Below are 10,702 nucleotides of genomic sequence, written 5' to 3' on the forward strand. Positions count from 1 at the left end.
TTGCTTTGTGGTAAAGACAATGAGCATTTGGATGGAGGAGAGAGGGATGGGGCTGAGGGTCAGGAGATTCCTGGGGCCCCACCCCATCCCCACTACTGTGCTGGAGCCTGTTGGGTGAGGAGTCACTGGTATCAGCTCCAGTGGTGGGACCTCTCACTCCCCTTCCCTTACTTGGTCTGAAGGAGCCTTGCCCTCCCCCAGCCCCTCACCCCCACTGCACCTCCGTACCTTTCTCCACCACTGCTACCCCCGAGGCCTCCTCTGGTCATTGACCCAGGGCAGCAGCCCTGGAAGAAACTTGCGGCTCCTTGTGTTCAACCTCCTTGCCCCGCTTGCTGGAGGCAAAGTGAGGCCTGGAGAGGGAAGGGGGCTGGCCAGGCTCACCCAGCTAGGCATGGCAGAGCCAAGGTGGTTCATTTCTCCTAAATCCTTGACCTGGGCTCCTTCCCCTACCCAGGGAGTTTCATGAGCATAGAGAGTTCTTGGAGCCAGAAGTGCCCCTGACCCTGCTGGTTGCTCTAATGGTGGTCCTTTAAGCAGTGGAAGGTGGGGAGAGAGCAGCCAGCATTTTACAGAGGTTCCCAGAGAAGCCTGCTTGCTGACTGGTGGTTGGAGAGGCAGAGAGGGGGGAAAGGCACTGTGGGTCCCAACAGGCTCCCTCTGATGGCCACATCTTCCTTTGGCTACAGGGCGCTGTGCAGAGCTGCAGGTCCATGTCACTGAGGCCATGGCCACGGTGGCTGAGCAGAGGGAACTGATTGCCCGCTTGGAGCAGGATCTCAGCACCATCCAGTCCATCCAGCGGCCAGATGCCGAGGTGAGTCCACCCTCTACTCCCTCCCCCCTCACCACCTACTCAGGGCTCTTGCTGTGGGTTTGCCTGCTCACTTCACCTGAAGGCCCAATTCGGGATGCCAGGCCACAGGGCAGAGAGGCAGGCTTCCTTGACCTGGCACAAAGCACCCTGTATTCAGTCACTAGCTTGGACCTCTGCCCTGGGAGCTCTGAGCAGAAACAAGGACAGGATTACCCACCCATCTCACAGCAAGAGGACCTGAGGCCCCAAGATCATGGGAGGCTGGAGCCCGAAGGGCCCTTGGAGGTCATCACATCACCCCCCTCATTTTATAAACGAGGAACTGAAATGGGGAGAAGCTGGGCTGGCCCAGGGCACACAGCAGGCTGGCTGGCAGGGCCAGGGTCACCCAAACTCTGCTGGCCACCAGGGCTGAGTGGCTGGTGAGAGCCCCACTACTATGCTCCAGCCTCAGGGGTAAACTCGGGGCCCTGCCTTCTTTTTGATGGCCTATGAGAGGAGGCCTCTCCAGGCCCTCCTGAGGCCTTCTGTGCCTGCCCTTGCCTCCAGACCACCCCAACTTCTCCTTGAGCCCCATTGATTGGCACCTTGAAAGGGTGTATTCAATGCCACATGTGAAGGTGCCTCCTCCACCTCTTCCTCTCACCTGCAGGGGGCAGCTGAGAATGGCCTGGAGAAGATCCCAGAACCCATCAAGGAGGCCACCGCCCTGTTCTATGGTGAGAAGGGACCAACCTGACCCACCAGGGCAGCCATGGGCCAGTTGGGAGCAGGGAAGGGAAAAAAGGTGATGCAACCAGAGCCCTGGTTCCAAAGAGCACGCCCCCTCCCCTAAAGAAAGTCAAGGCCCCCATCCCAACAAAGCAGTAGCAACATTAAGGAGGCCCCTCTTCTAGGCCCCCCTACTGAGGGCTTCTGCTCTGAGTTTGCCTGCTCACTTCACCTGAAGCCTGACAAGCCCCCTTGAGGCCTTGACCTCCTTGGCCCTGCCAGTGGCCTTAGAGGGCTGGTGGGTGGTGGTCAGCTCCCCAGGGAGACCTTGGCATGGAAATGCAGCCAGAGAGAGAGCTCCTGGCACTGGAGGGGAGGTAGCCTCCTCCAGTGTCAAGGCCAGAACCTGGGGAGAGGATCCTCATGGCTTCCAGTGCCCTCACTGTTCCTTTGCTTCACCTGGAACTGGGGAGCCCAATCAGATGCAGGGGTCTTCAGTCCAAGTACAGAATAGTGAGAATGGAGGCTTTGGGGCCTGGCCTTCAGACAGTGTGGGCAGGGCCTCCCCCCCCAGGGCCCGTATTCTCGTGTCATACCCCCCCTGTTCCCCAGGGCTCCCTTCCCCAACCTCTCAGCACCTTGTGCTCAGATGCCCTGTGCCTTCCACCCCATGGCACTTGGCCAGAGCTCCCTTGGGCCTGGGACCACCCAACCTGAGGGCCCACTGCTAGGCTCTGACTCCGGCCACCCCAAGCCACTCTCCCCTACTTCATAGGACCCTCGGCACCAGCCAGTGGCACCCTCCCTGAGGGCCAGGTAGACTCGCTGCTCTCCATCATCTCCAGCCAGAGGGAGCGCTTCCGGGCCCGGAACCAGGAGTTGGAGGCTGTGAGTCACATGCTTCCCTCCCCTACACTCCTTAGACCTGAAAACACAGCAGGGGACACACAGGCTTGGGGGAGAAAGCTGTGTCACAGACCATAAATTACTGTGGGATTAGGTGTGTTCTGTATAGTCAGGAAGGGCTTCCTGGAGGAGGTTGTGCCAGGCTGGGCTTTGAAAGAGGAATCAGACACCCAAGGTAGAGGAGACTACATGAGCAGAGACAGGGGTCAACAGCCAGAAGGGAGTGCAGGTCATTCCAGGGTTGAAATAAGAAGACAGAGCTACCAGGCGAGTGCCCTGTAGCCAGGTTGGGGCACCAGCAAAGGATTTAAGCAGGGGAGCAACACTGCCGGGATGGAGGCTAAGAAGGATCACAGGACAGAAGGCTGGCCCAGAAAGATGACTAAGGAGTGGTCAGCATCATCCAGAAAGAAACATGTAAATCGGGTGGGAGACTTGGAGAAGCAGGGGCAGGTTGGAGAGAGGAGGGCCTTTGAAATCGATAAAAATGCACAGTCCAGGGATTTCGAGGGGCTCTGTGAGTTCCAAGAGAGTCAGCTAGCTCCTAGGCACCTGACTGGTGGCCTTCCTGGAAAGGCACCATGAGTTAGGAGCAGTCAGCAAAGGGACTGGTCCAGTTGCGTCTGGCCCTTTAATATATGAGTTGTCTCCAGTCGGCACTGTTGATTATGGATGGTGACTGTGGCGCCAGCAGGATGTCTGTGGCCCTGGAAGAATAGGGAGCAGGAGACGAGAGTCAGGGATGGAGTAAAAGAAGCAGGAGCACTTTCTTTAAAAGCCTACAAGTTGTCCCCACAGAGGGAGTAGACACTGGATCCAGAGTGCAGAGGGCCCAGTGACAGACCAGGGGAGCACCTGGAGGTGGCACCATCCTGGCTTTGGGGACCCTGCAGACCCCCCATCCCATAGAGCCAAGTCCCCCCAGTTGCTCTCCCAGGAGGAACAGGAGCCAAGAAGCTTTCCATCCACTGCTTGAGCTGATGATGGAATTGCTAGACCCCTCCTCTCCAAACTCATAGTTCCCCCATGGGGTTTCTAGGCCCAGACCAGGGAAGGCAGACATTACATTCACTGAGCACCCATCACGGGCCAGGCCCAGTGCTGGTCCAGTGACAAGGCTGGGCTAGATCCAATGGGACCCTCTGTGATCCAGACTCATGAGGCTTCAAATGAGGGATGGTCAGGGCCGCTCCCCTCACAGCTGCCTGCACAGGCAGTAGACTGGGGACACCCACATGCCCATCAGGGACTGGACAGCCACACTGTGCAATGCTATGCAGCCCTTAAGAGAAGGCCTTCAGCCCGGTTGGCGTGGCTCTGCGGTGGAGCATCAACCTAGGTTCCAGGAGATCGCAGTTCGATTCCCCGTCAGGGCACATGCCCGGTTGTGGGCTCAATCCCCAGCAGGGGGCGTGCAGGAGGCAGCCGATCAATGACTCTCATTGATGTTTCTCTCTCTGTTTCCGTCTCCCTTCCTCTCTCTGAAATCAGTAAAGACATATTAAAAAATAAAAGGCCTTCAAAATAAATTAAGTGGGAGAGAAAAAGCAAGTGTTAAGTATTCTACGTTTTGCTTTATAAATCTAGACTTTTTATCATGTACTTTTTTAAATTTGTGGCAAAAACACACATAACATAAAATTTACCATCTTAACCATTTTAAGCGTACAGTTCAGTGGCATTAAATACATTCACCTCCATCCATCTCTAGAACCGCCTTCATCTTCCCAGACTGAAACTCTGTACCCAGAGACGCTAACTCCCCACCCTCCTCTCCCCCAGCCCATTCTGCTTCCTGTGTCCGTGAATGACTACTCTGAGTTCCCTCATATGAAGGGAATCGTACAGTATTTGTCCTTTGTGACTGGCTTATTTCACTTAATGCCTTCAAGCTTCCTCCATGTTGTAGCATGTGTCAGAATTTCCTTTTTTATGGCTGAATCATACTCCATTGTATGGATAGACCACAGTCATTTTCCGTTCATCTGCTGATGACCACTTGGGTTACCCATCTTTCGGCTGTGAGTAGTGCTGCTAGGAACATGGGTGTACAAATATCTGTTCGAGTGTCTGCTTTCAATTCTTTGGGATGTATACCCAGAAATGGAATTGCTGGATCATTTGGTAATTCTGTGTTTAATTTGGGGGGTGGGGGTGGGGATTGTCATACTACTATGTCCTTTTTAGCCCTGTTTGAATTTTTAACACTGTGAAGAAAATGCCTATTTAAGCATTTGAATAAATTGAAAAATAAGATCGCATCTCACCTTGCCCCTAGATGGCAAACATTCAAATCACATACGTAGTGTATGATTCCATTTACATGAAATGTCCAGAATAGGCAAATCCATTCAGACAGAAAGTAGATTAGTGGTTGCCAGGGGATAGGGGAAGAGGCAATGGGAAGTGACTGCTGAGAGGTTGGAGTTTCTTATCTGACTGATAAGATGTTCTGGAACTAGTGCAGATGGAATTGTGAAGATACTTTTAAAAAAACTGAATTGTAAACTTGAAAATGGTGATGTTTATGTTATATGAATTATATCTCAAAAACTTTTAAAGCCTGGTAATACCATAAACAAACATGATGAAACCTGACTGAAGAACTGTGACTTCTGCCTGACGTGAGGTCACAGGAGGAAAAGGGGGACTTCCCAGAGCAGGGTCTTAGTAGGTCAAAAGGCTCGAGGTAGTAGAATACTGTGCCAGCATGGAGGCCTCTCCCGCCACCCCTTCCACCTCTGGCCCTGCCTGCCTGCCCACCCACCCACCTGCCTGCCTGCCCACAGGAGCACCGCATGGCCCAGCACACCATCCAGGCCCTGCAGAGTGAGCTGGACAGCCTGCGTGCTGACAACATCAAGCTCTTCGAGAAAATCAAGTTCCTACAGAGCTACCCTGGCCGAGTAAGTACCTTCCCCAGTTTCAGCCCCAGGTGTACCAGGCAAGGAGAGAGGTAGTCCAGGCACTCCAGGCCGGAGCGGGAAGGCAGTGACCTGCTGGGCAGCACTGGGCAATCTGGCCCCCTCTGCTTGCCAGCTGTCCTTCCTGAGCTGCAGAGAGCCCCCCACAGTGGGGCTCTGGTGGAGGCTCATTCAGCAGAACCAGCCAGGAGGTGGTAAGGTATGCCAAGAGGCAGGGGACACAAACTTAACATTTGTTTAAAAACCATACCAGAATTTGGTCCAACATCCCCAAAAACCAATCAAGAGAACAGAGCAGAAACCTACTCACTTGGTTCTGGGCCCAGAAGGGCTGCCACTGGCTTCTCTCAGCCCCCAGGCTTCACAGGAGACCATCTCATGCAAGAAAATCCTTCGGTGACTGAAGGGAAACAGAAGAGGGGACAGTCAGTGATACTTCTGGTGGGGGGCCTCCCTGAGACATGACCCTCAGCTACTAGCCCCCCATTCCACACATTGGAGTCATTCTCAGGCCACCAGAGGGCGCCCAGACTCTGTGCAAACCAGTAGCACACACTAGGTAGCTGACTGGGGTTTCTCTTGTCTTTCAGGCATTTACCTGCTCCCCACAGCCACCCCACACACTCCTAGTGAACCCCCTGCAAACCCACCTCCTTGCATGGGGCCCAGCACTGTCTGGGCGTTAGCTCCCCCTACCTGCCCTGAGGCACTGAGGCCCTGACCTCGTGGGAGACCTCTGACCCTGGGCAGTGCCCCTGGGCAGTGGCACCAGCCACATTCTCACCATTACTGTGGGCCCCCTTCCCGACCTTCGTTGTGCTGTTGAGGCTCCCTTGTGATCCTGTCAGTCTGCTGTCCCTCAGCCCTGTTGGGGCCCCCATGACTGGTTCTCTCCTCCTTTTTACCCACACAGGGTGGTAGCAGCGATGACACAGAGCAGCGGTACTCATCCCAGTATGAGGAGCGCCTGGACCCCTTCTCCTCCTTCAGCAAGCGGGTGTGTGAGCCTGGCCTCCAGGCCAAGCAGGGATGGAAGTCTGGAGAACCCACCCACTCACCTGGCCTCAGCCTTCCCTTACTCCCCACGCCACCAGTCCTGGTCCACTCACTCAGGCCCAGCCTCACACTGCACTCCACACACCACACCACCAGGGCAGCCTGCACACCCACTATGGTGCCATGAAGGCCCAGGGTCCAGCCTGGGGGGCCCAGGGTACCAGGAACAGCTGCCTGATGGCGTGTGACAGTGAATGGATTAACCCCAGGTGCACCCTGGTGGGGAGGGGCAGGTAGACAGGCAAAAAGCTCCCAGTGTCAGGTGACCTGCAGTAGCCTTCCCATCCATGTAACTCTCTTCCCTCACTTCCCAGGCCACAGGAGCCCTACCCATAAAGATTTCCCCATAGGCAGAACAGGCTGCCACAGAGAGCACAAGTCAGCTATCCCTGGGAGGAGCCTGCGATGTCACACAGAATAGGACTGGGCACCAGGGAGGCCCCTAGCAGCCAGCCGCCTGGCATTCTGCAGGAACAGTGAGGCAGGGTCCCTTTCTGCAGTGAGCCAGGGCCTGGAGGGTCCTCTGGGATCTTCTCATTGCCCCCACCCCCCCCTTCAGGAGCGGCAGCGGAAGTACCTGAGCCTGAGCCCCTGGGACAAGGCTACACTCAGCATGGTGAGTCCCCTCCACTGTGCCCACCTGGGACAGGCCTAGCTCTGTCTCTGGGCCTCCAGAGACACCAACCCTGACTGGCCACCTCATCACCTGCCATCCAGCCCAGTCTGAAGAAGCCCCAGGGACCCACTGACCCCTCACAGGGCCTATCAAGAGTGGCTGTGTGACCCAGAACAGGGTCCCTCCCCCTCTGGGACATTTCCTCTCGTAGATTCCAGAATCCTGCTACAGAAGGTACCATTCCTTAGAATTCCTGTGGCCCAAATTTTTGGCCTATACAGTGGAATGGGAGTCCACTGACTGCCCTTCCCTCCCCTTGCTGCCCTCCTCCTTCTCTGCAGGAGTGGGTAAGACCTGTCCCATCTGCACTCCACACCTTGCTCTCTCCTCAGGGACGGCTGGTTCTCTCCAACAAGATGGCACGCACCATTGGCTTCTTCTACACACTGTTCCTGCATTGCTTGGTCTTCCTGGTGAGTGTCTAGATAGGCAGTCAGGGGTGCATTCACCCTATTCCTCTGACCTCCAGGGACAGGACCCCGGTACTGTGACCTGGTACCCAGGCCCTCCCCAAACCCACTGTCTGTTCTTGGCCACTTCTCTCCCCTTCAAGGGCCTCAGCCCATCCTGGGGATAACAAGCATACCCATTGGGCCCTCTGGCTGAGGCAGCAGCCCTGCCCCTCTTGGAAGAGGCTTGGCCGGCTCTATCCAGGGCTTGGTCCTAGAGGGGCTTGTTGGAGGGAAGGGCTGCTGTGGGAGTCTGAGGAAGGCAGGACAGCCAGCTGGGCTGCACAAAGAAGGGACATCCTGTTAGTGGCACAACACATACAGAGGCCTAGTGATGCCTGCATGTCCACTGAGTCAGGGGAAAAGAGGGTGTAGGGCATGCCTATGAAGGGCTCCAGCCTCAGAGACCCTCACCCCCTCAAGGCCACAGTCAAGAAGGCCCCAGCATGGCTAGCCTGAGCTCTAACTCTGACCCCTAGGGCCCAGCAGGTCCTAGCCCTGCCAGTGGTATACCTCAAAATGTTAGGGGCGGCCCTTCCATGTCCAAGCCTGTCTGACCATCTTTGAAACAGGCAGGCACAGGAGCATCTCTAAGGCCCACCAACCTGCGGTCTGGGCCATGAGAATTGTCCCAGGGGCTGTAGGTAGACTGCAGGAGTGGCTGTGAGGCAGAACAGGCAGTTCATGGTGTCTCTGCCTGACCAGGTTCTCTACAAGCTGGCATGGAGTGAGAGCGTGGAGAGGGACTGCACCACCTTCTGCGCCAAGAAGTAAGGATGCCCCCTGAGCCCCACCATGGCCCCACAGCACCAGACTCCCCCTCTGTGCCCTGTCCCCATAGCCCTCTACCATTCCCCCCCCTCCTAGATCCTCCCCACAGCCCCCCACCATGCCCACTGCTCTCGGCCCCCACCCCATCACAAGGTGCACGACCCTGGAGATTTCTATGCTTCCCCACCCTGCCCACTCCCCCCCACACAGACACTTCTCTCTTTTTTTTTTAAATATATATCTTTATTGATTTCAGAGAGAGGAAGGGAGAGGGAGAGAGAGAGATAGAAACATCAATGATGAGAGAGTCATTGATCAGCTGCCTCCTGCATGCCCCCGACTGGGTATCGCGCCTGCAACCCAGGCATGTGCCCTGACCTGGAATCAAACCACAGTCTCCTGGATCCTAGGTTGTTGCTCAACCGCTGAGCCATGCCCGGCTGGGCACTCCTCTCCTTTTTACACTCGGCCATAGCAAAGGTTTCCGTGTCCCACAGGTTTGCTGATCACCTGCACAAGTTCCACGAGAATGACAATGGGGCAGCGGCCGGTGACTTATGGCAGTGATGTCTCAGGCCTCCCCACTCACAACAGTGATGACTGCATTCCCCACCCCTGCTTATTTAGCTGCTTCTAATGACTTAGGCTTCCCTCCAGAATCCCCTATGGAAACTGCCCGTGCCCTCCACCCAACAATTCCAGAGGTCCTAGGTCACCGTGGGCCCCCTTAAAAGAATGTCTCGGCCACTTTGGGCCTCCTAGGTCCAGAAAGTCCCATGGCCTATCCAGGCTGAACCAGATAGGTCCTTTAGCCCCATCTCAGGCTGGTGATCTGGCCTGTGGACTGCCCACAGCCTGACCACTAGCCCTGGTGGCAGAGACACTGTGACACTGAGTTCCCACATAGTTAATCTAGTTGGGATCCTCTGGGCTTCTCTGTCCAAGCTCTGGGACCCCCTAGGGCTCCCCTAGGATCCACCACCACCTCGTGTCTGAGTCCGTCCCCCAGCCTGCCTTTGTCACACCCTGCCCCACCCCCACCACCATGATTTTTGCCTATTCTTTAGCAAGGCATTCTGGCCTCTAGGTGAGGAGTCTCCAGTGAGCACACCCCCATGCATGGGCTCTTCAACCCAAGGACTGGTCTGAGGGGCCCATGTGCTCAGCCAAGCAGAACATCCTAGCATGGCCACCTCGGGGCCACTGACAGATCTTCCTAAGTTAAATTTGCGCTTGCATGTTCAGCTTTGCACATTTTGAATAAACATATGGTTGCAGCCACACTGGTGCCTGTGCACTGTGACTGGGATATGAGAGGCTGGGAGGTGCTGGGAGGTACTTGCAGCAACACACTGGGAGCTGGTGCTATACCTTTCAGCTGCTCTGCTAATATGGGGCCCAGCCCCTGACACACAGGTCTGCCTCCTTTTTTCCATCCAGGAATTCCATGATTGGGTCCAGAGCTTTGCTGAAATCCAAACCCACAGTGTCTGAGTTCTCTTGAGCAGACCAGCAACCCAATCAAAACAGAAATCCATTCCTTAAAAAAAAAATCGGACTGTGGTTGAATGTGTGATGCGTGTTGGATGTGTGACATCAGCTCTTGGAATCCCTACTTCCTTCTGTGTGCCCTGGAGCCGTGCTCTTGTGTCACTCCATGTCCTTTTCCCTTGGGGTCCTGCTTGCCAGGCAATGTGGAGTTCATGCCCACCAAGCCCCCTGAGTGCCAGCCTTGCATAGGGATACCCCTGAGCCATACTTCTGGGCTGTCTGGCCCCCAGCCCCTCATGTGGGTCCCAACCCAGAGAAGGAGCTTCCTCTTAGTCTGTGGTGGTTGGCATTCCCTTACTGGCCAGGTGGCCTGACATGCTGGCTCCATACCCCGCTCCCACCCTGCAGGCCAGCTGGGCAGAGTCCCTTGTGCTATCCCTGTCTCAGTCTTGAACACTCTAGAGCTTGTACATCCAGGGCTCCCCCCTTTGGGGTCCTACCCCAAAACCCCTCATCATCTGCCCCATCACAACTTCCTCCAAGGCCCCAGAGCCTCCTACCCTCAGGGACCCCAGATAGACCTATCCTCCCTGACTCTCATTCCTGTCCACATGACGAAAATGCTTTTGACTAATCAGCGCCTCCCCTCCTCCCCCCTCCCTGCCCCAGTCACTTCCACATTTCCCACTATAAGTTCCTCCTATAAGGTCAGAGTCACTAAAGAGCAGGCTCCTCCTCACTTCCTCCTCCATGGGGATCAGACTTATTGTCCTGCCCAGGGTTCTATACCCCAGGACCCTCTCTGGTCAATGACAGCCCATCAGTGGATCTCAGCCCACTACTCGGAACCAGGTTAGTCTACTGGGGGCCAGGTTCTCCCATCCTCAGGGGGGTTGGGTCC

At 55.7% G+C, this 10,702-nt stretch overlaps 1 protein-coding gene across 2 annotated transcripts in view; it reads left to right on the top strand.

Moving 5' to 3' along the window:
- CUX1 (cut like homeobox 1) overlaps positions 1-9,611 on the top strand; it is a 336,917-nt gene extending 327,306 nt beyond the window's left edge. The window contains exons 15-23 of one of the 2 annotated variants that reach the window (XM_087815586.1): positions 690-817; positions 1,470-1,536; positions 2,304-2,416; positions 5,224-5,340; positions 6,272-6,355; positions 6,974-7,030; positions 7,423-7,503; positions 8,245-8,309; positions 8,808-9,611. In XM_087815586.1, the coding sequence (XP_087671712.1) occupies positions 690-817; positions 1,470-1,536; positions 2,304-2,416; positions 5,224-5,340; positions 6,272-6,355; positions 6,974-7,030; positions 7,423-7,503; positions 8,245-8,309; positions 8,808-8,877 (782 nt within the window). In that variant the 3' untranslated portion in view covers positions 8,878-9,611. The remainder of the gene's footprint in view (positions 1-689; positions 818-1,469; positions 1,537-2,303; positions 2,417-5,223; positions 5,341-6,271; positions 6,356-6,973; positions 7,031-7,422; positions 7,504-8,244; positions 8,310-8,807) is intronic. The other variant, XM_087815585.1, reaches the window with a different exon arrangement.
- The last annotated feature ends 1,091 nt before the right edge of the window (positions 9,612-10,702 follow it).

This window comes from Miniopterus natalensis, chromosome 3 (genome assembly GCF_054644295.1).
Source record: "Miniopterus natalensis isolate mMinNat1 chromosome 3, mMinNat1.hap1, whole genome shotgun sequence".
Lineage (NCBI taxonomy): Eukaryota > Metazoa > Chordata > Mammalia > Chiroptera > Miniopteridae > Miniopterus > Miniopterus natalensis.